We start from the raw sequence: 27,241 nt of genomic DNA on the forward strand, positions 1-27,241 counted from the left end.
ATAAGGCAATTTTGAACCAAACCAACTGGTGCCAGGGGGAAAAAAAAAGACGTATTATTTTTCTTCTGGATAATCCATGACTTCTGAAACCTTAGAGTCCATTATTAATATTTAGTAAGACAAATTCATGAATTTACAACTAAAAGAGGTAAAGCCCCAGTGGTGTCTCACTATTCGTCAACGATTACCTCCAGGCAGCTACTTCATGCAGCAAAGAGGCTAGGGCCTTTACAGTAGAGAGTCAGTAAACATTCCTCTGCTCTACTTGGACTGAAAATCCATCCAGAACTGTGCCCCATGGGGTCCTTACCACATGCATTTGAATCCTACACAAAAATAAGGCAAGCAGCTTTTTCCTGCTTCGCTCTGAGCAAACAACAGTTTCTGGAAGACAAGGCACGGCCCTTAACTATACAAATCTAATGGAACTGAAACGTCAAGTTCCACACAGTGTAATTCCAATGTCCACACAATCCATTAAAAAAGCTGTATTTAGGCAGTTGTTTAAAACTCAGATATACTGGAGTAAGAAAAAAAATCAACATCACACAAATAGGGGCTGGAATACAGCTGGTCTGGTGCTTGCCTTGCACATGGCGAACCCAGGTTTGATCCCAGGTTTAACCCCATATGGTTAACCCCATATGGACTTGGTTAACCCCAAGTCCCTCCAGGAGTGATCCCTGAGCTCAAAGCCATGTGTAAGCCCTGGCCAGGTACGACTCTCATCATCCCCCCAATCCCCTCCCAAATGCACACAATTATTTTAGCATTCTATTAAACTATTTTGGGGGAGGGATATTATCCATGGTGGTGGAAAGTGGGCACTGATGGAGGGATGGGTATTTGATCATTGTATAATCGAAACCCAAGCACAAAAAATTGTAAATCTACAACTGTACTTCATGGTGTTTCACTAATAAAAAGAAAAATAAATAAATAAATATATTTTGTAAACATTGCCTATTCCCAAGTGGGGCAAGGAATAGATTGATTAAAAGTCCTGTAGGTTAAACTAGAAAGATAGTACAGGGATTCAGGCACTTGCTTTGCGTGCACCCAACTTCTGTTTGATCTCCATGAGGCTGACACCTAAGGATAGTAGATACACAGTACAGAAAGATTGCTCCATAGCTGGAAGCCTGCCTCATGAACAAAGGGGAGAAAGCAGCTGGAATAGAGAAGGGATCACTAAGAAAAAGATGGCTGGAGGAATCAGTCGGAATGGGAGATGTGTGCAGAAAGTAGATAAAGGACCAAACATGATAACCTCTCAGGGTCTGTATTGCAAACCATAATGCCCAAAAGTAGAGAGAGATTATGGGGAATCATGTCTGCCATGAAGGCAGGGGGAGAATGGGAAAGGGGGGTATACCAGGGATATTTTTTTTTTATAATTTATTTATTTATTGAATCACTGTGGGAAAAGTTACAGAGCTTTCGGGTTTAGGTCTCAGTCATGTAGATACCAAACACATTTTCCTTTACCAATACTCATTTTTAACCCCGAACCCCAATAGACCCCCACCTCCCACCCCTCCCAATTCTTGTGAGGCAGATGAGTTCTAGTTAATACTCTATCTACTTTGACTAGATAATTTCGATAGAAGATGCACAATTATTGTTTAGAGTTTACGACCCACCCCCCACAATCAGACATGCTGAAACAGCGATACCAGGGATATTGGTGGTGGGGAATGTGCACTGGTGGAGGGATGGGTGTTTGATCATTGTAATTGTAACCCAAACATGAAAGCTTGTAACTATCTCACGGTTATTCAATAAAACTAAAAAAAAAAAAAAACTATTTTGGGGAGGGGGTGCTCCCCAATGATGTTAAGGAAAGCCAGTTAACCAGGAGTTCAATGCAAGGGTCCAAGGGTGTAGTGCTGCTTGGGTCAAGGAATCATCTGAGTGACCCTGGTAGTGTTTGGGGTACCATTTAGTGATTAAAGATCCAACCAGGGTTGCATGTATATGAGGTATGAGCTTTAACCTGTACCATCTCTTCGGCCCCTTATTGTGTACTTTTATTTAAGACAAACTACATGTTAGTATAAGGAAAGCCTGACAAGCTCAACAGGTCTTTAAGGAAAAAACTAAGAATCTGAGCAAATACCAGTGCTCAAGTAGTCATTCCCCTTTTACCAAAATTCTCTACTCTAAAAACAACCATTTTACCTTTTTGTTTTTGGACCACACCCAGCTGTGCTTAGGGCACTAGGACAAGATATGATGTTGGAGACCTACCCTACCTCTCCAGCCCCCAGAACATTTTTCTTTCAGAATATCTAGAACACTGGAACGTACTCTACAAAAGCTAAAGCCTACTATATTTTAGGAGTCCCCTAAGAAACAACACTGAGTTTATTCCAACTGCTAGATCTCTTCAAATGTTCTCAAATTGACTTGACTGTCCCATGACCAACAACCAGACACATATCTGAGACTAGTATCTAACTAATATCTAATGATTCCCTATAACAGCCAACTCAAGTATTCATGATCAGACACGTAGCAAGAAAACTTGTCAGCATTCTGAGTCCTTTCCTATTCTATCAGAATCCCGTCAAGGGCAAGAACTTCCAGTTGTTTCATATTTTCCACGAAACCTGATAGTCACTCAATAAATGTTTACTGAGCTCTAATTTTTGTACTCTCCAAAGTTTAACTCTTTTGTTTCCCTCCTTGTCTCCAGGGAAAGGTCCTGAGGCTTTTATCCCATGCTCAAAGAGACTATGCTGTCATATGTCTCACATCTACAAGCTAGGACATATTTGATAAGGCCTTTAATTACATAACGATGGAACAAGCAAGGTTAGTTATCCAGTCTGGGCCTGCTGGCTACTGCAAGAACAGGGATTAGTATGTGTGTGCAATGATCTGACCCTATTCAGAGCCTAAATAGCATAATGTTTTACAAAGCATGATGCTAGGGATTCAACAGACCCCAGTATCAAACTGAAAAGCACCTCCTACATTAATCAAGTCTTGCATGATTGGTCTTGTAAACACTGCAAAATTCTAGGTGAACTGGCTTTAATTCTCTGACCTTTGTTGTCTTACACTTCTACATAGGAAAGCTGCACTATTTCTATCTCTTTGTTACACTTAATTCCACAGATATAAAACAGATGTCATGAAAAGTGACATGATACAGTCTAAGGTATGGAACCTATCAGTCCTCAAGGAGACATAATCTTTGGGAAGAGACATTGTCATCATCCTATCACTTTTAAAAACAAATTTTGGGGGCTGGAGCAATAGTGGGTAGGGCGTTTGCCTTGCATGCGGCCAACCTGGGTTCAATTCCCAGCATCCTGTATGGTCCCCTGAGCACCACCAGGAGTAATTCCTCAGTGCAAAGCCAGGAGTAACCCCTGTGCATCGCCGGGTGTGACCCAAAAAGAAAAAAAAATTTTTTTTGCAAGAGTATTCTGGTTAAATTTTCCAGAAACCCTGTGGTATAAATAGAATCTGCCATACTCCCTTTACAGATAAGTAAATTGTGGGTTAGAAGAGCCAAGGAACTTGCTTCCCAAATACGAAGCTCTTTTGCATGCAGACTCTCCTATACAGATAATTATAATTATTAAAAAACAATAAGGGGAAGGTATGAAGAATGTATTAAGGGAGTAGAGAAGAAGGTAAAAAGAACTTAGCCTCAACTTAGTCCTAAACTAAGTTCTTCCCCAGCTGTGGAGTTTTTCTTTCCCTTTTAATTTCCAGTAAACCTTTCCATCAAACAAACAAACAAGCCCTTAGTCTTCATGGTGGGGAATTTGAGAATAGTCTATGAGAAAGACGACATCTGGCTTTGTCTCTGAGCTAGGTAGGTCTTTTTAAAAATTTTGGGGTTTTGGAGTCACATCAGCAATGCCAAGGGGTTATTCTGTCTTTGTGCTCAGTAGTGACCTTGGGATATACTCATATATGGGGGTAATCAAACAGGAGACAGCTGCATGCAAGGCAAGTGCCATGTCTCCTACACTATCTGCCCAAACCTGAGCTAGGTTTAAAGGAAGGACCCTGGGCTGGGGTGAGAGCTGAAAGATCTGCTGTGTAGGCTCTGCACACCAGGTTCTTTGGCTTCAATCCCTGGCACTGCGGGGTCTTAGAGCACTGCTGGGACTAACCCACAAGAAACAGGAGTAGCCCCTAAGGATAGCCCAAAAAACCAAAAAAGAAAAAGAGAGTCTGGAGAGATAGCCTAACAGATAGGATGTGTGCATTGCACACAATTTACCCGGGTTTCATCACTGCCACCACGTTCTACAGAAAGTCCATGAATAACATTTCACTCAATATTGTTTGGTTATATAATGATGGGGGGGGGATCCCCTCCAATACTATGAATTATTGGGAATCTGTTCTTATTTTATGCTGTTTCGGTTAAAAGATAGTTTCTGCGATCGTTTTTCAACAACAATGAGGCATTTCAGTTAACTAGAGGTAGTGAGAGCTATCCCTTCCATTCAACAATAAATACTGGATCCAATGCAGATTTTCCTATTAATTTCATTAAACATCCTTAATATTTATACCATAGGTTATCAAAGCAAATTCTGGATTTGCCTGAAAAACACTCAAAAGCCTTTCAAAGATATTGGAGAGGTCAGGGGAGCACCCCTGGCAGTGCTCAGGACTTACTACTAGCTCTGTGCTCAGGGATCACTCCTGGCAGGCCCAGGAAGCCCTCTGGGGTGCCAGCGACTGAACCCGGTCAGTCGAGTACAAGGCAAACACCCAACGCTCTGTATTATCACTTCGGTCTCTCAAAGCTATTTCCATAACAATGATACTATTACTGCTTCCATCACTATAACTACTCGCACAGGCACTGGCACCACTACCTACCTTATATCGACCACACCACTGCTACGCTAGGGCTGCCACCACTCCCACCACTGAGGTGTCACGAGTGCACAGCAATGTGGGGGACTACTTCTGCAGCCCGGGCATGAGTCAAGGACACTCAAATGCTCTAGGGAACAAGGTTCCTTTCGGTCACACACGATTTAAAACAAACCATACCAGTTCTAACTTCTCAGAGCCTCCAAAAAGGTCTCACAGATGCCCTGCCCTCTCCACCAGAGATCCAGGAACCACACTTGAGACCTACTCCTCTAGGAGTTTACACGAACACAAATAAAAATAGCTTCATGAAAGAAATGAAAACACAGCAACTGTTCGGTGAGTGCCTTTGAACTGGAGCCATTTAGATAAAATTCAGAGATGACAATGCGCCCTAATTATTCAATCAACTCTCCTCCGAATGCATGGGAATACAGAGAGTATATTAGTCTGCAGTAGCCAAACTTCCGGTGACCCTCACTTCCTGTATCTACACAGTTGGTCAATTAAGTGTAACCAATGGAATAGATGAGATGGCTTTTGCGTCAAAGATTAGGCTGTAAAAGATGTCATGGCTTTAGTTTTGGTGTGTCTCGGGCTGGAGAAAGAGTGCAAGGGCCACTTGTCTTATATGAGGCTGACACCAGTTCAAATTCCAAGCACCACATATGATCCCCAAAGCATCAATAGGAATGATCCCTGGGCAAGGCTGGTGTGCCCCAAGCCCTGCGTCTACCACCCTCCTTAGGAAAAAATAAAAAAAGGAGGGCCCAAAATGATAGTACAGTATGTAGGATGCTTAACTTGTACATGGCAGACCAGGGTTTGACTCCAGCATCCCATATGGTTCCACACGCACCTCCAAGAGTGCTTCCTGAGTGCAGAGCCAGAGCATGGGAGGGGAAGGGAGGCAAGAGAGGCAAGTGGGTCTTTATATCTGTCTCTGTTTCTCAAATCATCCATCCATTTTGTGGAAGGCCAGAATCTAAGCCATAGCCTGTGAGCAGCTAGACAGAAAGGTCCAAACAGTGAAGAAGTGATGAGGTCTAAGTCTCCAGTTAACCGTCATTTGAATGAGCCTAGAAGCAAATCCCCCAGAGGTCCTGATCCAGTTCCACCTTCAGATGATGATGATAGCCCTGGCTGACTGCAAGCTCAGGAGACACCCTGAGGCAGAACCTCCCAGCTAAACTTTCCCAGCTAAACCACTCCCAAATTCCTAGCCCTCAAGAACTCAGTAAGACAGTATGTGTTGTTTTAAGCTAGAGCTAGAGTTGTAAAGTGATTTTTATGCATGAAAACCAATATAGTCTCTTTCTTGAGAGGTCAAAACATAGGGGCTGTAGAAATAGTACAGCGGTAGGCTTTGCAATATATATTGCCAGTCAAGGATCAATCAATCCCATCCCCAGCATCCCATATGGTCCCCTGAGCACCTCCACGAGTAATTCCTGAGTGAAGGGCTAGGCGTAACCCCTGAGCATTGCCGGGTATAGATCCCGAACAAAAAACAAACAACAATAACAACCAAAAACAGAGATGAAAATACAGTTTAAAGATACACAGAGACCTAACAGATGGTCCTTCTCTACAGTTTAAGATGCTTGCCTGGTAAGCACAAGGTCATGAGTTCAAACCCTGTTGCTGAAATGGTGATAAGGACAGTCCTGGTTTTGGGATCCCCAGCAAGAAAAAGCCTGGAAAATGGCTCAGTTACTTAGAAAGTACGCAGGGTAAGTGTGAGGTCCTGAGGTCAATCCTTGATGTTGTACATTCACCCAGTCATCCTGGGTGAGAAAGTGAGACAGACAGACATGTATGCTAAAAATAAAAACACAACGTGAGTTAAGTGCCAAATTAAGAGTCAAGATAAATATTTAGGTAAGCCTGAAAAGGGATGTTTTCTGTGGACTAAAAGGTTGAGAAAAGGTTTCATGAGAGCTAGAACTTCAACTAAGTCTTCAAGAAGAGGGAGTTTCTGCTAACTGCTCCAGGGAGAAAGAAAATAGTATGGCAAAGGTTAAGTGACAACTTTTTTGAAGAGACCTCTCGGGAAAAGTTGGGAGATGAAGTAAATTTAGACACAGGTCAAATATGGAAGGTTCTGAATATAAGGCTAAGTTTAGATGTTATTTTGTAGGCAATAGATAAATACTGAAGGTTTTTTAATGGGAACATAATACAATTATAGCAGAAATTATGAGAACTTTCCTTTTTTTTTTTTAGGGGTGAAGAAGGTCTTGGGCCACAACCAACAGCGCTCAGATCCTTGCTCCTGGCTTTGTGCTCAGGCGATCACGTGGAGATGGAAATCAGGCCTCCAGAATGTAAAGCAAGTGCTAAACCCACTGAACTATCTTTCAGGTTCTTCTGTGCGTGTGTGTTCATGCGTGTGTGTGCGCGCGCGTGCGTGTGTGTGTGTGTGTGTGTGTGTGTGTGTGTGTGTGTTGCCAGGAATAGAACCACATATAAGACGTGCTTTTGCCACTAAAGCCACATTCCCCAGCCAATCATTACTGGCTTTGTACTGGAGTACTTTCTAAGAGGCCCTTCCTTTCCCATAATGATCTTTCTTTCTGCAAAACACCATTTCCATTACTGGTCTAAACACCATTTCCATTACTGGTCAAAAACGTGCATCTCAAACTCTGCTGACCACCACCAGGCTAGCCCCAGAAGCGTTAGTGGCAGCACTGGGTCTAATTCTTGAATGCTCCGGCCTATAGAGCTTGACAAGTATTGCTGGGAGTGGCTCCCAGGTCCCCCAGGCAATGCTTTAGGGTGGCCTCCCTACAAGGTACATTGGTAAATGAAATAGAATAACAGAGTATAAGAAAATAAACTATTGGGGCTGGAGTGATAGTACAGCAGGTAGGGCGTTTGCCTTGCACGCGATTGACCCGGGTTCGATTCCCAGCATCCCATATGGTCCCCTGAGCATCCCATATGGTCCCCTGAGCACTGCCAGGGGTAATTCCTGAGTGCAGAGCCAGGAGTAACCCCTATGCATCGCCGGGTATGATCCAAAAAGCAAAAATATCTGTGACCCCCCCCACACCCAAATGAATTTGAATATATATGCTAAAACAGTTATTATCAAACTCAGTGCTAAACCCTGACTACTCCTACTGAAGTAGTTATCAGAAATACCTGAAGCATGTCTTTCCTTTGTTTTCCTCTCATGTTTCAGACTGCTGAAGCACAAAACAAACTTCTCTGGAACATAATTTAAAAATAATCCAGAAAAAAAATAATCCCCAGGAAGAAGAATATAAATAATACCAAAATGCCTGCAATTATTTAAGTTCACTCTCCTCCCTATCTCTGATTGCATAATATTAAACTGTCACTTCTAGTCTTGTCGTTTAGAAGGTAGATAAAACACATGCTTCTGTAGCAGGTTTGGAAGCATGAACACGGGTGGGCGGGGCCTGCTTCCACAGTCAATACTCACTGTGTGAGAACCGCTGAGTGATAGGGGTTCCAGGGTAAGGGTAAGTCCGACTCTCCCACTGAATGTTTCCTTCTTGAACAGCTTTGATGAAGCCATGGTAACACTGGTGGGCCACACCTAAGGACAGAAATAGGAACCACTTCAGCCTAGGTACTTCACTGGTAAAGCAAATTATTAAAGCTGCATCTATTAAGTGTGGCGGGACTTTTATAAAGCAAATTTCTTTGAGGAACTCCAAATTTCCTTCATCTCTCAAAAAAGTGAAAAAATTCTGTAATTTCCAAACTGCCAGATCCTATTCTTTCATCTACCAAGTTTTAGGAAAAATTAATCAAGTCTGTCAAAGTTAATAAAATTGGCCCACACCACAACACTGCTCCCCTTCCTGTCATTTCATGAGGCAACAAAAAAACTGACATTATTTACTTCGGACCAAACAAAGCAGGAGAAATTTAGCTCTGTGAGAGAGAGTATGATTATGTCTGGAATGTAACAGCTGTTCTGTAAACATCTCTGACTGGACCAGGGAAACTGAACATTTTTCATCTTAAACACGAAGCTGTGGTCAGTGTCACTCCCACAGTGCTTAGGGGACCTCGTGGTATCGGGGATTAAACCCAGGGTCCTGAATGCAAGGCCTGCGCTTTAGCGCTCAGCCATATCCTTGGCTCCTGACACATTTTTATATGCAGCAATCAACTCTTTACTGTTGATTCTTCCACTTAATTTTCTGTCTTATTATTTGGGCCACACCTGATGGTGCTCAGGAGTCACTCCTGGTTCTGCACTCAGGAAATCACTCCTGGGAGTGCTCGGGGGACTGTATGGGACGCCAGGGATAGAAGCCGGGACAGCCGCAAGCAAGGCAAGTGCCCCACCCACTGTACTGTTTCTCTAGCCCTTCAACATCTATTTTAGAGATGAAATCCACATTACAGGAAGCCAGTCTCTTCTGAAGGGTCCATTAACTCTGCAAACAGAAGTTCAGCTGGGCATACTAGATTTACCAGTTATGAACAAATGAGCCTGGGCATAATCCAGCAAACAGTTTCAATGCTGTTGGCCCTTATCCTCCAGTCTGGGCTTTGGGGAGTTGACCAAGCACCCCCACCACCCAGTGAGAACCACCCTGAAACAAGGAAACCTGAAACCTAATTCAGACCTAAAAGTTTTTCTCATATACATATGTCTGTCTTATAGTCATTTGGAAAGAACAGACTAATGAAATCACTGATAATTTTTTGTGTGTGTGTGTGTTTTGGGTCACACCCCGTGATGCACAGGGGTTACTCCTGGCAGTGCTCAGGGGACCATATTGGATGCTGGGAATTGAACCTGGGTAGGCCGCGTGCAAGGCAAACGCCCTACCCACTGTGCTGTTGCTCTAGCCCCAATCACTGATAATTATTATTGATCAACCAATAATCAAAATTATTCAACTAGCCTGGTCCTCTTCATTTAAGAAAAGGAACCTAGAAGGTCAAGGAAAAGGCTGGATGGGCTGAAGTGCAAATTTTACATGAAGGACCGCTGGGTTTGAACCCAGCTTCAGATGGCTCCCATGAGCACTGCTCCCCTGAGCACTGCCAGATGTGATCACAAAAAACATTAGTAAACTACCAAAAATGAAATGGAGCTAAGCAGCTGCTATCTTTTCATACAGTACAGTAACTTCAACATTTAGCTAAGGCTAAAGTATGTGTATATATGATATTTGTGTAGAATCGAGGATCAAAGCCAAGGCTTTCTGTATGTGAGGCAGGTACTCTACGACATATGCCAGTCCCTAAAGCTGAAACCTCAGTCAGAAATAGGGGCATGGGATCAGAGTGATGTAGGACACACGCCTTCCATATGGCTGACGTGGGTTTGATACCTGGCATCCCTATACTATCCGTCTACCCCACTATATTGCTAGCTATTACCGCTAGCCTTTAACCCTTGCCTCCTTTGCTTACCCAAAATCATACAATTTAGCATACCAACTCTAAGAGAATGCAGGCACAAGATCAGAGGGTACAGTGAGAAGGTGCTTGCATGCGGCCAACCCTGGTTCAGTCCTGTCCACCGGTCCCCAGAGAACCACTGGGAGTAAACACTGAGCACCAAATCTAAAGAAGCCCTGAGCATCACTGGGTGCTATTTCCAACCCTAAGAAACAATATGCAGAAACAGAATCCTAATTTTAAAACTAAACTTCAGTAAATACTCTAATGTCCAAGACATTCATAAATCCAACTAGGATAAAAGTGAAAAAAGAAAGAAAGAAATAAAGAAAGAAAGAAAGAAAGAAAGAAAGAAAGAAAAGTAACCTAAACGTTAGAACCAGAGAGTTAAGGAGGAAAAGAGAAAATAAAATTGGGAGCTTAAAAGTAAACCATTCATGTGCTCGCTTCTTTCTGCAACACATATACTAAAATTGGAACAATACAGAGAAGATTAGCATGGCCCCTGCGCCAAGGATGACACACAAATTCATGAAGCATTCCATATTTTTAGGCCACCCCAGCTTGATGAAAAGGGTGGGCCTTGGGCCTAATAAAAAGCAAACTCTGGCAAAAAAAAAAAAAGTAAACCATTCATGGGACCAGAGTGATAGTACAGCAGGTAGGGCATCTGCCTTGCATGTGGCCAACCCAGGGTTCAATCCCCGGCATCCCATATGGTCCTCCAAGAGTAATTCCTAAGTGCAGAGCCAGGAGTAACACCTGAGCATTGCCAAAAAAAGAAAAAAAAAAAGTAAACCATGCATGGCGCTGGAGAGAGAATACAGCAAGCAGGGCACTTGCCTTGCATATGTCCAACCCAAGTTTGATCCCCAGCACTACATATAGTCAATCCCCCGAGCCCCACCCAGAATGATCTCTGAGCACAAAGCCAGGACTCAGCCCCAAGTACTTCCAGGTGTGGTCCAAAAAAAAAACAAAAACCAAACCAAAAGAAGCAAACCATTCAGGGAAACAGAGAAATAAGTATAAGGCAGAAGAATAAGGGGTAAGAGACAAAAACAAGGAGTATATCACGCATTGGCAGCTCAATTCCCAGTACTCTATATGATCCCCAGAATCCCACAAAGAGTGATTCCTGAGCTCAGTCAGAGCCAGGAGTAAGTCCTGAGAGCATCACTGGATTTGTCCCCAAAACAAACAACAACAACAAGTAAGCCATTTAGGGCCTAAGGCCTAGAATGTGATTCAGTCTTGTATGTGTAAGGCTTAAGCTTGATCCCCTGCACCTCAAAATAACGTAAACCATTCAAACAAATTTTAATAAATTGTTCTACATTCCACAGTACCTTTAATAAGTCGATACCACTGTTTGCAGACAAGGGCTGCAGTTTTGTGTTCTTGATATGGTGAAAGAAAAGACAGGATATACTCTAAGACCTCCTCAGGCAGCTCAGACATGGCCCGATTATGTCTGGTCTCGTCAACCTCTAATACTGGATGGGGCTCCTCATCTTGCTCCATTGTCCCTTCCAGCACTGCTTCTTCTTGGTCCACAGCCATGAAACTGTCATCTTCACTGTCTGAGGAGCTGGCCATGACATTCCACTCGTTAGCTATAGTGGGAAAGAAATAAATATCAGCACGTACTGTGAGAAGCCCTGCAGGAACTCAAGCACAAGCACCGAAGCAGTTATGCCCTCAATAGGAAATCAGTTCTTTTGCACTTTGCCATATGAGTTGTGAATGACCGGAAACTGAGAGGTACATCTCAAAGACCAAGCTCATTCCAAAGGTCTAACAAATTCTTAAAGATATACTCATACTTCCGTCCACTGAAAACCAGAATGACTGTCAAATTCTATAGCCAGGAGGCTGGAGAGAGAGTACAGCAGGTAGGGGGCTTGCCTTGCAGGCAGCTGACTCAGGTTCAATCTCCAGCACCCTATAAGCTTCCTCGGGTTCAAACTCCAGCACCCTATAAGCTTCCTCACACCTGCTAGGAATGATCCCTGAGCAACAGAGCCAGAAGCATTACCTGAGCACTGCTGGTTGCCTTGTACACAGCCAAACCTAGTTCAATAACCAGCACACTGTCCCCTGAGCCCCATCAACTCCCCAGCAGAGTCAACAGTTGAGACACAGAGAGGTACACAGACATATACACACATGTGCGCGCGCGCAGGCACACACACACACATACACACACATGGGCATACAACCAAACACGCACATGAAACTCATTCACACCATTCCTGCTGTTTCATGCAAAATTTCAAGCAAACAGCAGTAAGATGAAGGAAATAGGGTGACTTAAGTCAGAAGTGTGTCAAAGGTTAGATTCTCCAGGAAGCAAAAGTTGAAACAGCACTGGGGGCAGGGAGATGGCTCAAAGGGCTGGAAAGAACACTTTGCATTTGGAGGTACCAGTCTAATACCTAGCACTCAGTTCACGTGGTTTCTGGAGGAACAACAGATGGACCTCCTATCCCCCCCAAAACAAACCAGCTTTAGGAGGAAGAAAGGTTTAGTAGGGAGAACTCTTTTTGTAAGTGTTGAAGGAACGAGGGCAGGAAAGGAAGAAACATTGGACCGCGATGCAGACCAGACCCAGCCTGTCCAACAGAAAGCTCAGAAGGACAGGCATTAGAAGGCTAGTACCGAGTGAGAAGGTGGGATTCTTACCTCAGTGCTCTGCTCAGCCAGAGGAACATCACCTTGGCTCTAAAATTGGGACAGATGCTGAAGGGACTAACATCTTTATCTTACTCTGGTTTTGGAGGCACAACCGGCAATGCTCAGGGCTTACTCCTGGCTCCTTACTCAGGAATCCTGGCAGTGCTCAGGGGACCATATGGGGTGACAGGTATCGAACCCACATCAGTAGCATGCAAGGCAAGCACTCTACAGACTGCACCATCTCTCCAGCTTCAGGGACTAACATTTTTAGCAATACTCTTACAGGTGAGCAGCGAGTCCCTCCTTGAAGAGGCCTCAGAGTTCATTTTGTTTTGTTTTCAGGCCATACACAGAGGTGTTGGCAGACCACTCTCAGCGGTGTGTGGGGAAGCATTCTTCACTGGGAATCCAGCCAGGGTTTCCGCAATGCAAGCGTATCCTCCAGTCCTCTGAGCTCTTTCTACTCATTTTATTTCCTTTTTCTGATGCATTTATCCCCTTGACAATACATACCCATCCTGACTTTTCCCTATGCTACCTACAAGTTTATAACATTACCTTTAGTACTGATGACACTAGAAATAACAGAAAGAGAAAAGAGGCCTTGAGCTGCACATCTTAAGAAAGATGGGGGTGGGGGGGCAAAGCGATAGTACAGCGGGCTGGGCATCTGCCTTGCATGCAGCCATCCCAGGTTTCATCCCTGGCATATGGTCCCACAAACACTGCCAGGAGTAATTCCTGAGTGCAGAGCCAGGAATAACCCCTGAGTATCGAATGGCATGACCAAAAAAGCCAAAGAGAGAAAAAAAAGATGTGGGGCAGGAGTGGGGTATTGGGGGCTGTAGCTAGGCAGAAAGATATTCAAAGGGCTGGAGCATGTTCTACATGTGCAAGGCCCTGGGGTGATGGCAGACACTGGGTGTCCCGTTTCCCAGCACCGCCAAGTGTGGTCCTGGTGAGTCCCAGCACTGCTGGGCGTGAGCACTGAAAAAAGCATCAGGCTCGAATCAAGTATTAGCAGGAGTGGCAAGTGGCTCCTGGGTCCAAGCAGAAAGGTGGAGCCTTCCTCACACACAAAAGGAAGATCTAGGGTACAGGAAATGTGGTTCAGTGGTCAAGTGCGATTCCCATCACTGCCCCCCAAATGCCAAGCATGATTCCTGCACGACAGGGGTAACCCTCAAAGCACTACAGCCAAGTGTGCAGGCCCTGGGCACAACAAAGGAGAGGACAGGAGAGAAGCAGATCTAACAGTTTCCAAAAGGGGAGGGAGCAGGAGAGCCAAGAACTGAAACTGCTCACACCATCCCAACTCTAGTATTCATACTGATTTTATACACCTTTAAAAAGGAACTCGTGGCTGGGGCTAGAGCAACGGCACAGCGGGTAGGGCGTTTGCCTTGCACGCAGCTGACGGAGGTTTGATTCCCAGCATCCCATATGGTCCCCGAGCACCACCAGGAGTAATTCCTGAGTGCAGAGCCAAGAGTAATCCCTGTGCATCACCGGGTGTGAGGCACCCAAAAAAGCAAAAACAAATAAATATTTAAAAATAAATAAAAATTTTTTTAAAAAAAGGAACTTGCATTAAGAAAAGGAAAGCAGGGCCTGAGCAATAGTACAGTGGGAAGGGAACATGCTTTGCATGGGGGCAGAGAGAAACAGTATGGGGTTAAGCCCCTTTCTTTTCCTTTTTTTGCCTTTTAGACCACACCCAGCTATGCCCAGGACTGACTTCTGATTCTGTGCCTCAGGGATCACTCCTGGCAGGGTCTCCAGGGGACCATACTGGGTGCGGGAGACTGAACCCAGGTCCACTGCATGCAAGACAATGCTGGTCTTGCATGTGGCAAGACAATGCTGGTCTTGCATGTGGCTGACCCAGGTCCAATCCCTGACACCATATATGATCCCTGAGTCTGCCAAGAATTATCCCTAAGCACAGAGCCAGGAATAAGCCCTGAGAACCCCCAGGTGTAGACCCAAATCTAAAACAAAAAACAAAAACTTGATGAAATTGGGCCAGAGAGAGAGTATAGCACGTAAAGCACTAGCCTTTCCTGCATCCAAGTCAGGTTTTATTCCTGGTACCACGTACAGTCCGGGCTAGACAGCACAGCGGGTAGGTGTTTGCCTTGCATGCAGCCTGGGTAGGTTCGATTCCTCTGTCCCTCTCGGAGAGCCCAGCAAGCTACCAAGAGTATCCCGCCCGCACGGCAGAGCCTGGCAAGCTCCTCCTGGCATATTGAATATACCAAAAACAGTAACAAGTCTCACAATGGAGATATTACTGGTACCCGCTTGCACAAATCAATGAACAGAAGGACAGTGCTACAGTGCTACCACGTACAGCCCATCAAGCATAGCCATGAGTATGCCTTCTGAGCACCACTGGGTTTAATCCCTTCTTTAAAAAAAAAAAAACTGGCGGCTGCAGTGATAGCACAGCGGGTAGGGCGTTTGCCTTGCACGCAGCCGACCCGGGTTCGATTCCCAGCATCTCATATAGTTCCCCGAGCACCGCTAGGAGTAATTCCTGAGTGCAAAGCCAGGAGTAACCCCTGTGCATCGCCGGGTGTGACCCCCAAAACAAAATCAAAAACAAAACAAAAAAAAACCCAAAAAATCTAATGACATTGTTTCTGAGATAATTTATCAACCAAATTAGTCAAACTATCTCATGGGGAGCCTAAGAGAAAGCACAGCAACCAGGGCATTTCTTGCATGAGGCAGAAGACCTGAGTTTGGTCCCTGATATTCCATATGGCAGAGCAGGGAGTAACCCTTGAGCATCACCCAGGTGTGGCCCAAGGGAAAACCAAAACAAAATTAGCTCAGGATACTGGAGTGTATCCTAAAAGAGTGGCTGCTAGAATCTCAGAGAGTGAACAACTACTGACTAATGGAAGCAGTGGGATAACCTAATGACCCCTCAAACAGAAATAGTGCAACGGGTTTGCTAAAAACTGTATTAGATAAAAGACCCTATAGGGTTAGCTCCCTCAGCCCCACTTATCCAGAGGGAACTATTTATCCCTGTGCTTAACTTGTTAGAGGAAGGTGTTCTCATTTCCATTCTTTAACTCTTACCAAACAGCACTTATGTAAAACATGAAACAAAGATTGCATTTTTTTCTAGCCAAAAAAATTAAAATGTGCCTTCTCCACTGAAAAAAAAAACTTGCCATGATCTTTTATTCTCTCTCCAGTAAGTTTATCATTTTTCACCTCCCATTGGCTACCTTCACTGATTTACTCATGTTTTTAACCCCAATTCACCAGAATTAAATAAACATTTTGTTTGTTTTGGGGCCACATCTGGAAATGCTCAGGGGTTACCCCTGGCTCTGCACTTGGGAATCACTCCTGGAAGTGCTCCGCAAACCCTAAGGTGGTGCCAGGGATTAAACCTGGGTCAGCCACATGCAAGGCAAGTGCCTTACCCACTATACTATCTCTCTCCACCATAGATTCCTTGAATCTTTGAATAAAAGTGCTGAGGACTGAGCCCTGGATTATCTGTGTGCAAGGCAAGTGTCCCGCCTGCAGTACTATCCCTCTAGCCTTACACAACATCTTGATGGACCATAATAAACCTAGAGTCAGCTTCAGAACATAATCAATGAAGGCTCTGAAAGGTTAATTATATTATTTCCCTCCCAAGCAAACTATTTAGCCCAATAAAACAACTAGTTACTTCCTTTCAAATCTTCCCAAAGTATAATTAGCAATCTCCATAAAGGCACTCACTTTTGAAATATCCAATTTTAAGCAATTCTCACCATATAACCATTTTGTAGTCTACAAAATTTCAAGTCCCATGCCCCTGAGGGGAAGTCTGTTAACTTGGCCAGCAGCACAGAGGGATGGGCACAGAACAATTTCTCTGTAATTACATGCACAGAACAAATTTGCAGCCCTTCATTTTCACTTCCATGATTAAGTAATGAAATCACTACTCATCATCCCAGAAAATATCGGCATTTTGAAAGTTTGTATTATTATGCCAAAAGAAATTCTATAAAAATTTTTTTCACAGTAAGTATGTTAACACAATAAATGTGAGCTTTCATGAAAGGCTTTAAGAAATCCTGCTCACCAGGAGCCAGTGAAATAGCACAGAGTGTAGGGCAGCTTGCAATGCACAAGGCTAACCCAGGTTTGATCCTCAGCATCCCAGATGGTTCCTCCAAGCCTGCCAGGAATGATTCCTGAGCGCAGAACCAGGAATAACCCACGAGAACCACAAGGTGTGGCCCCAAAACAAAACAATAAAAGAAATCTTCCTCACCAGGAATAGTTTAGTGTTTGAGCACTTGCTTCAAACACCCCGGGTTTGATTCTCAGCACCACACACATAAAGTCTTCAGGGGGGGAATGGGGAGGGGGGCATAGGGGGGAGCTTTCCCAGACCAGAGCAGTAGCACAGCAGGCAGGCATTTCTCTTGCACACAACCAACCCCAACACCCCAGATGGTCCCCTGAGCCCCTCCAGAAGTGATCCCTGAGTATAGATCAAGGAGTAAGCCCTAAATTTGCCAGGAGTGGTACCAAAAACAAAAAGTCTCCCCCCACCCCACCCTCATCGCATTTGTGTGTTACTTGAAAATTATCAAGTCTTTGGGAGAAACCCTAAGCTGAGTCTGAGCTCCTCCCTCTCCTAATGAATAGAGACTATTTGCCTTGTATAGCCATCCAATTCTTCCCATCACTTGACATTCAAATGAGGGCAATGACATTTCTACTTAGAACAGGATTGCGCTGAGATCACGTTATTTTATAACAGATGACATCACTAGCAGATCCAGGAAATAGTAGACCCTACCACATGTCACTGGATCCTGCCAAGATCTTTCATTCTCAGAATTAATCTAACTCTCTGGTTCTTGAATTTTGACTACCACCTTAGAGTTACCAGGCTCCCGGGCCAGACCCAATGGTGCCTGGTTCAGCTGAGAGATGGTACTGATGAAACTCTTGTCTTAGCAGCATTTTTGGCTTTTGGAAACATATTGTTCTTTATATTTATAACTAAATATAAATCAAATTTCTAGAATCCACAGGAGCCCTGCCCTTCACAACAGAAACCAAGGTTAAGATTTTGAGACCAGGGCCAAAGAGAAAGGACAGTGGGTAGGGCTTTTGCCTTGCACACGGCTGACCCAGGTTCGATCCCCAGCATCTCATATGGTTCCCAGAACACCGCCAGGAATAATTCCTGAGTACATAGCCAGGAGTAACCTCTGAGCATTGCCAGGTATGATCCAAAAAGGGGGGGGGGGGGGGGAAGAAAAAGATTTTGAGACTAAGATAAGACTACCGCTTCTAGCTGCAATTGTGACCCAGGGCAACTTACAGAATAAGACAGGAAAGCCAGACCAAAGAGATAGTTCAAGCAACAGAGCACAAGCTTAGCATGTACAAGGCCTCTAACACACGGCAGTCCCTGAACTGCCCTTCTGACCCCTGAGCACCACTGACCTGAGTCAGACTGACCTGAGCCACAAGTCACCCCTGTGTAAAAGACTCTTCTGAACTACCTGGCAGAGTGAGCTACACTTGTGAAAACAGAAAACCATTCACAGAAATTATGTTATCTACATAACAGCAACACCAACTTCAGTATATCTGAGTAACTACCTTTGATTTCTCTCTTCTTCTCCTTCTTTTTTTTTTTTTTTTTTTTTTGGCTTTTGGGCCATACCTGGCAATGCTCAAGGATTATTTCTGGCTCTAAACTCAGAAATTATTTCCGGCAGTGCACGGAGGACTACATGGGGTGCCAGGGATCAAACTTGGGCCAGCAGCATGCAAGGCAAGCTCCCTACCTGTTTGCTGTACTATATCATTCCAGCTCTAATGCCTTTAACTTCTAGCAACTGGTTATCTGACAATTCTCTTGGCATAAATGTCACTTTATTGGAATACATTTCACTGATCTAAAAATAAACTGAAGATTTAAAACAGAAGCAGGCTGGGTGGAAAGATAGATCAGAGGGCTTAACACATATTTTGCATTCAGAAGGCCCAGGTGCAATCCTCAGTATCACCTGGTCCCATGGGCAGAGTAGATTAATTAGGATTACTCCTAATCCTCAAGCACACGATTCAGAGTAGATTAATAAATTCAGGAATAAAATATAAGAAAGCTTATTCTCTTGGCTAACAACTTCAATCAGGGGCCACAGTGATAGTAGAACAGGTAGGGTGCTTGCCTTAAAGGCAGCAGATCCGGGTTTGCTCCCTAGCAAACTATATGCCTATGCATCTCCCACCCCCCAACCCAGCCAAAAGTTATCCATGAGCACAGAGCCAGGGGTAAGCCCTGAGCACTGTCAAGTGCGGCATGAAAGCAAAAGAAATTTTCAAGTCTGGCTGGAGTGATAGTTTAGCTTGCTTTGCATGCATTCAAACGCATTCAAACTGGGCTTGATCCCTGCCACCATCTATGATCCCTCGAACCCCAGTAAGGCATGATCTCTGAGCACAAAACCAAGAGTAAACCCTGAGCACCTCCAGATGTGGACGCTTCATACAAAAATAAAGTTTCTAGATTGATACTTTGCTAGTCTCTAAATTGATACTTTGCTAGTCTCTAAATTGATACTTTGCCAGACTCTAAATTGATACTTTGCTCCTCACAAATGTATTTGTAGGACAAAAGGGCAAGAACCATTTTTTTCTCAATGGGTTTGCAGCACAATCAAATAGTACTTTAATAACTTATCTACAATAACAGAGGCTATAGTCTGGAGACTCTTGAGTTCCTGACAGTCGATGTTTTGATAAAAAGTCTAGAAACAGAAAAATGTGGCATAACCATTGTTGCTATTAGCAAACTGTTAGCTGTTTTGACAAGAAAATTCAGAGAGCTGTTTCTATAAAGCATTCCAAATTTAATGACAACAGCAGTTGTCAGTAAATCTTTAAAGTAGCTAACTCATCAAAGTGTTATCCACTTCTTAATTCCCCTTAAGGTTTCAGAAATGAGACCCAGTGGCTCCGACAGCATGCGTTCCAAGTATACAGTTGAATTCAAATCCCAGGTGTTCTGCATGTGCCAATCACAGTCTTGGCGGCTCTGCTATCTGTGATCCCTCGAACCAGGATGATTTCCGGCCCCCCCACAGCCAGGTGCATGTGAGTATCCCACAAAGGAAAACAGCCCCCATGAGAACCATAGCTAAGGGCGCAGGAGCACCACGGCCAGGAAACGAACCACTGGCAAGTTCATGTGGAAGCACTGTTCAAAGTGGGTGAGCTCCGACAAACATAACATGCATGTCCCACTCAGAGGACCGGCCCTGGAAAGCGTATGTGCAAGGGCTGAAATGGGGAAGAACTTCAAACTTAACAAGCACCTGTGGCTGAATGTGAGTCCCAAATTCTAACATGAGAAGGGCCGAAGAGATAGTACAGTGGGGAAGGCACCTGGCACTTGCCCTGCATATGGCCAACCCAGGTTCCATCCCCAGCACCCCATGTGGTCACCCTGAGCACCACCAGGAATGAGCCAGGTGTGACTCTCCCCTCCCTCCAAAACAGGGCACATTTTATTTTGAGGCCAAGAGAGATCAATCACCAAGGTGGAGCACATGCTTTGCATTTGGTAGTCCTGGCCTGTGTTCCCTCCTCGATACCACATGTACCCCCAATAGGACCAGAACATTGCTGGGTGTGGTTCAAAATTCAAAACAGGGGCTGGAGTGATGGCACAGTGGGTAGGGCGTTTGCCTTGCATGCAGCTGACCCGGGTTCAATTACCAGTATCCGATTTGGTCCCTTGAGCACCGCCAGAAGTAATTCCTGAGTGCAGAGCCAGGAGTCCTCTGTGCATTGCCAGGTGTGACCCTCCCCCCAAAAATTCAAAACAAATGAATGACATTTGCCTTGCACACGGCTAACCTGGGATTGATCCCCAGCATCCCATATGGTCCTCCAAGCACCGCCAGGAGTAATTCCTGAGTGCAGAGCCAGGAGTCACCCCTAAAAATCACCAAGTTGACCCCCCCCAAAAAAATAGTTATTTGGGAAAGTTAGAATACAAAGAGGCAAATAACCATACAATTAACAGTAGAAACTGTATACACTCAGATTTGACTGTACCAGGACACAGAAAATGCTCAAAGCACAGACCTCTGCCCTAAACTCCTGTTATAAAAAGTCCTTGACTGCATACTAGCCATTGCTATACTGCATTTCTCTATCTTCGTCCTTTCCCCTCAAGGCAGAGTAGAGTTTCATTCTGTTTTCTGTATCCATATAAGCATACAGGCAAAAGATTTCTGCAAGATGGGGCTGGAGATGCACAGAGGGTAGGGTGCTTGCCTTGCAGGCAGCTAATCTGGATCCCCAGTATCCAATATGGTCCCCCAAGCTCTGCCCAGCCCTACCCTCAAAAAACATGCAGGGAAAGGTGCATATGCTGCCCGAGCCCATGTGCTGCTTGTGCCCATGTGGTCAAGCACGTGTCACCTGCATCTCACTGTTGAGATGTGTACTTTCATGCTCCCATATCTAATGCTGGGATGTGTGTAGGGGCGCTCTCCGCCCTCGGAGAAGCCCGAGCCTCTCTCTTGAGCACCTCTCTCTCTCTCTCTCTCTCTCTCTCTCTCTCTCTTTCTCTCTCATTCTCTCTCTCCCTCTCCCTCTCCCTCCCTCGAAAAACCTCACAATAAAATCTGCTTTACTTCAAATATATATATATATATATATATATATATTTAAACCGGGGCTGGAGCAACAGCACAGCAGTAGGGTGTTTGCCTTGCACGTGGCCAACTTGACCGACCCAGATTCAATGGCTCTGTTCCTCTCAGAGAGCCCAGCAAGCTAGCAAGAGTATCTCGCCCACACAACAAAGCCTGGCAAGTTACCCGTGATGTACTGGATATGCCAAACACAGTAACAAGTCCCACAGTGGAGATGTTACTGGGCCCGCTCGAGCAAATCAATGAACAACGGGAGGACAGTGACAGTGATTTAAGCCACTGACATCTTAAAATGTGATAATGAATGTATCTGGCAGCACAGAAAAATTTTACTCCAAACTTGAAAATAACTCCCTATGGCAGTATGTAAAAAGAAATCTTTTCAATTTCAAGTCGGATCTGCTACAACAAGCAGTTGAGTTTTCTTAATTTTTGTTTTTGATTTTTGGTTGTTTTGGGGCCATACCTATGGTGATGCTCAGAAATTATTCCTGGTGGTGCTTGGGTATGAGACGCCAGGAATTGAATCCAGGTTGGCCACATGCAAGGTAAACACCCTACCCACTGCGGGTGTTTTGTTAATTTTATTTTAAATTTTATTTAAGTTTGTTTAAATTTTTATTTGGGCTAGAACAATAGTACAGCGGATTGGGCATTTGCCTTGCACGTGGCCGACCGGGGTTGGATAAATCGATGAACAACGGGAGGACAGTGCTGCGGTGCTATAAATTTTTATTTTCATCTCATTTCCCATTCTCTTTACTGCTGCTGAGGCTGGTTTTTGGTGAGGGCTTTTGGTTTATTGTTTTAGAATCACACCCATGTTGGTCATAGACTACTCCCAACCCTGTACTCGGCGCTCATTTCTGGCAATGCTCAAGGATCATGTGGTGTCCAGAACCAAATCTGGGCTTCCGGTACGCAAAGCATGAGCTCCCCACCTGTTGACCTACCTTTCCGGCCCACTGAAGTTGTTTTTGCAATGACCCGAGGTTCCACACAAACTTGGCTATGGTTCTGGTACCCTTTTTGTTTCATTTTGTTTTGTGGTCACAAGGGGCTCAGAGGTCACTCTTGGTTTTGCACTCAGGGATGACCCCTGGCAGTACTCAGGGGACACTATGGAGTGCCAGGGATCAGACCTAGGTCTGTAAGCCGCAAGAAAGGCAAGTATGCTCTCCTCTGGCCTACCACTCTGGCCGGGGGCTGGTACATTTTTAAGATCACGTGTCAGGTCATGGTGCTGCACATTTGACCATGTTTCACCCAGGCTGGAACTCCTTGTCAAGTTGCGCCTGCACATATGCTCGCCCTGAGTTACACTGTAAGCTGAGACATACAAGCTTTGAGAGTGGGCTTCACCAAGGATCACTGCTCATGCTGTGCTCACCAGAGCTCAAACTTCTAGGCCACGGCACTGGCATATCTTTTGGTCCTCAATGGGGGTTACATCACGCCTTTGCAGTGCTTACACACACAAGGCTGCAATATGACCAAATAGCATTTGCAGTGTCAGGGACTAAGATAGCAGAGCAGCCAGACCCAAATACCTGAGCTGCTAGGAGTGTGGGTATGATGGCACATAGGACACCAGGGATTCAATCTCATGGCCACACGTGTGTATGCAGGTGTTCTAAGCACAGGCTGCAACCCTTTGAGCTATCTTCCCAGTCCATAACTTTGAAATAGTACCAGAACCAAACATGCATTGCAAGTGCTCCACTGATTACACATCCACCTCACAATTCTTTAAGCTGTATATATTATGCATTCTTCTTAATTCCTTACAATATTAAAAAAAAACTAAATCTAGGGGGCTGGAGTGATAGTACAGTGAGTAGAGCGCTTGCCTTGCATGTAGGCAGCCTGGGATCAGTCCCTGGCATCCTGTTTGCCCCCTCCCCCCCCACCCCAGCATTTACACAAGTGGTACTAAGGCGTTATGCCTAGTCCTGCTCAGTGGTGACCCCTGGTGGTACTCAAGGAACTATACGTGATGTCCAGACTTGAATGGGGGTCAACTGACCTCCTCAACTATCTCTCTGACCCATAATTTCAGGAACTGGAGAGACAGTACAGTGGGTGAGGTACTTGTCTTATACACAGTTAACTTGGGTTTGATACCTTGCACCACATATGGTCTCCCCAGTCCTCACCAGGAATGATTCCTGAGCACAGAGTCAAGTCTTGAGGACCACCACGTGTGGTCCTCCAAAAGGCCCTCCCCCCACAAAAAAAGAAATTTTCCCCCCCCAGTGGAGTGTACAGGTTATTTGCCAAAGAGAACAATAAAATCAGGGCAAGGTTAAAAGTACAGTGGGTCACCACCATGCCTGCCCGGAGGGGAAAGGGTGTTGGTCCCTTCCACCTTTTTCCCTCTGGAAAGAAAGATGGCAGCCGCTTGGGAGCTTTGTGGAAAGCCAGGTATGAGCCGGTCATGATGGGGCGACTGAAACCTCATGGGAAGGGGGGCATTCCTGGCTCGTCCTTCACACCCTACCGAGGTCACGAGTTGCCCCCCACGAGCGGCTCTCAGGCACGGCCATTGCGCCAGAGCACAGAAACCAATCTCGTAACTATCTGACTCTAAGCAGAAATTCTTCCAGGGTTAATAAGTAAAATACCAGAAATCCAAAATCGTGCGGCCGCTATTGCGGCCGTGCGACATTGTTTGATTCTTGTGTCCAGCTGTAGAAAACAGATTATTTCACACTGCCTTTTCAGCATGTCTGATTTGGGGGTGTGAACTCTAAATAATAATGGTGCATCTTTTGTCGAAACAATGAATCTAGTCAAAGTAGATAGAGTGTTAACTAGAATTCATCTGCCTCACATGCATTGGGAGGGTTGGGGGGGTTATTGGGGTTCTTCGTGGTGAAAAATAATTATTGGTAAAGGGAAATGTGTTTGATATTTGCATGACCGAGACTTAAACCTGAAAGCTTTGTAACTTTTCCCACAGTGATTCAATAAATAAATAAATAAATAAAGTACAGTGGGTAAGGTGCTAGCCATGCACGAGGCCGGCCCAAGTTCAATCCCTGGCATTCCATATGGACCCCAAGCACCACTAGGAGGAATTCCTGAGTACAGAGTCAGGATATAAGCCTTGAGCACCACCCAGATGTGGCCCAAAATCCTGCCCCATCCCTGGCAAAAAAAAAATAAAAAATCATCATCATCATCATTATCATCACTTGGAGGAAATCTTATTGAAAAGTTCAAAAGTTCCAGTGCTTCTCAAAATATAATGTGGATCTTACTAAACTACAGATTCAGAGGCCGAAGTAATAGTACAGCGGGTAGGGCATTTGCTTTGAACGCGGCCAACCCAAGTTCAATTACCCGGCATCTCACATGGTTCTCCAAGCACCGCCAGGAGTAATTCCTGAGTGCAGAGCCAGGAGTAACCCCTGAGCAATGCTGGATGTGACCCCACCCAAAACAAAAACAAAAACACTACAGGTTCAGTAATCTAGAGTAGAATCTGACATTCTGCCTTTTGTTTTTCAAGCCGCAGTGCCCAGGAACCATATGCAGTACCAGAAATAGAACAAAGGCCAGCATGCAAGGCAAGTGCCTTAACCCCTTTACTATCTCTCCAGCCCTGACATCCTGCTGTTTTGGGGCCACACCCAATGGTGCTCAGGAGTTAGTTACCCCTGGCTCTGTAGTCAAGGATCACTCCTGGCGGGCTCAGGGTGCCATACAGGGTGCCAAAGATCAAACCTGTTCCAGCCACATGCAAGGTAGCACCCTACCCACTGCACTATCTGTCCGGCCGGACATTCTGCATTCTAACCCTGCTGATTCCAATACTCTCAAAGAACTCTGAGTACCAAGATCTTAAGGAGCCATTAAAAATGCAGCTGGTGTAAAGACTTGCTGATAAAGGGAAAGGAATCAATAGATACTGAGAGCATGTGTCAGGTGCCTTTCATCATTTAATCCTTACCTCAATTCTGATCGATATATTATCAGTAATGTCTTACAGATGAGAATAATGAGACTTGGATAAATTAATTTGTCCGCGATTACCCAGCTTTGTAAAAAGAGAAACCAGAATTTGAATACAATTCTACTGCTCCATTTTAAGAAGTATTATTAATTAGTCGCTGAAGTTAACTTAAAAATCATACTCTAAGGCTGGAGCGATAGCACAGCGGGTAGGGCATTTGCCTTGCACACAGCCAACATGGCCAACACAGGTTCGATTCCCAGCATCCCATATGGTCCCCCAAGCACCGCCAGGAGTGATTCCTGAGTGCATGAGCCAGGAGTAACCCCTGAGCATCGCCGGGTGTGACCCAAAAAGCAAAAAGCAAAAAAAAAAAAAAAAAAAAAAAATCATACTCTGAAAAAAGCTATACTGGGACTGGAGCTATAGTACAGCGGGTAGGATGTTTGCCTTGCATGCAGCCGACCTGGGTTCGACCCCCAGCATCCCATATGGTCCCCCGAGCACCACCAGGAGTAATTCCTGAATGCAGAGCCAGGAGTTAACTCCTGTGCATCACGAGGTGTGACTCAAAAAGAAAAAAAAAAAAAACCCTACACCATCCTCCATTACATGGTGATCTGAATGCAAACTATCACCTGTCCCCATGAAGTCATTCTTCAAAAGGCCCTTCCCTTTGCTATCCCCCTCCCTAAGATGCTTCTTATTGTCACCCACATGAACCAACTGGAGGGTCAGGGAAAGAGCTCAAATAGCAGAGCACAGGGCTAGCAGAGAGACTCATCCCTGCCAGGAACCTGGGGATACTGGGGGGTGTGGGTGGGGGTAGGGAGCCGACACCGGTCGTGGAATTGGTATTGGAACAATGTCTGCTTGAAATTCAACTATGAATAATTTTGTAAATCATGATGCCTTAAAAAAACTGATTTGGGGAGCCAGAGTGACTGTACATGTAATACTTTCCTTTTACTTCATGGTTCATTCTCCAATTTGGCGACTGGCCCGTACCTCAAACTGAAACGCCCCTTCTGGTGAAGCCCACACCTCTCACACATTTCTCTAATTTCTTTAAACAAAACTATTTTTGCTTCACACACACACAAAATGCACAAACTAAATGAATATTTAAGTGCATAATACGTAAGCAGCAAATGCACCTGGAAGGCACTAAAATATAAAAAATTACATTGCATGATACATATTTTTTTAGTTATCTGACAGAAATTAGCACAGTAATTTTCACTTTTAGCACAGTAATTTTCTCTTTTTTTGTGGGGGGCAGGTGGAAGGCCACACCAGCTATGCTCTTGTGCTCAATGATTACCTGGTAGGGCTCAAGCATGCAAAAATAAGCATCCTACCCTCTATACTGTCTCGCTAGCCCCCTTAATACTTTAACATAATTGTGCAGGGGCAACTATGGTTAAATGTATACAGGCAATACTCTAAAGAGCTGAAATGACCCAGATGTATAAATAAAAATGGTATATGCAAGAGGAAGTGAGATTAGCTGAAGTGAAAGTTTACCAGATGATATGTCATAGAGAATAGGCTAAAAAGTTACAATGAAGAGCATTATGGAGAATTTCAAAGACTAAAAAAAGAGTGTGAGGAGGCCCAGGAGACGGCACAGGTA

General features: G+C 44.7%; 1 protein-coding gene and 1 non-coding gene across 2 annotated transcripts in view; one reads left to right on the forward strand and one right to left on the reverse strand.

The window, feature by feature from the left end:
* FBXO42 (F-box protein 42) overlaps nt 1–27,241 on the reverse strand; it is a 70,370-nt gene that overhangs the window by 35,064 nt on the left and 8,065 nt on the right. The window contains exons 2-3 of the mRNA XM_056122851.1: nt 11,604–11,870; nt 8,309–8,425 (exon numbers count right to left, since the gene is read on the reverse strand). Coding sequence (XP_055978826.1) covers nt 8,309–8,425; nt 11,604–11,853 — 367 coding nt within the window. The 5' untranslated portion in view covers nt 11,854–11,870. The remainder of the gene's footprint in view (nt 1–8,308; nt 8,426–11,603; nt 11,871–27,241) is intronic.
* LOC130032170 (U6 spliceosomal RNA) lies at nt 10,694–10,805 on the forward strand. Its single transcript, XR_008793734.1, has one exon. It is a non-coding gene; the product is annotated as a U6 spliceosomal RNA (small nuclear RNA).

This window comes from Sorex fumeus, unplaced genomic scaffold, assembly GCF_029834395.1.
Source record: "Sorex fumeus unplaced genomic scaffold, SorFum_2.1 ptg000047l, whole genome shotgun sequence".
Lineage (NCBI taxonomy): Eukaryota > Metazoa > Chordata > Mammalia > Eulipotyphla > Soricidae > Sorex > Sorex fumeus.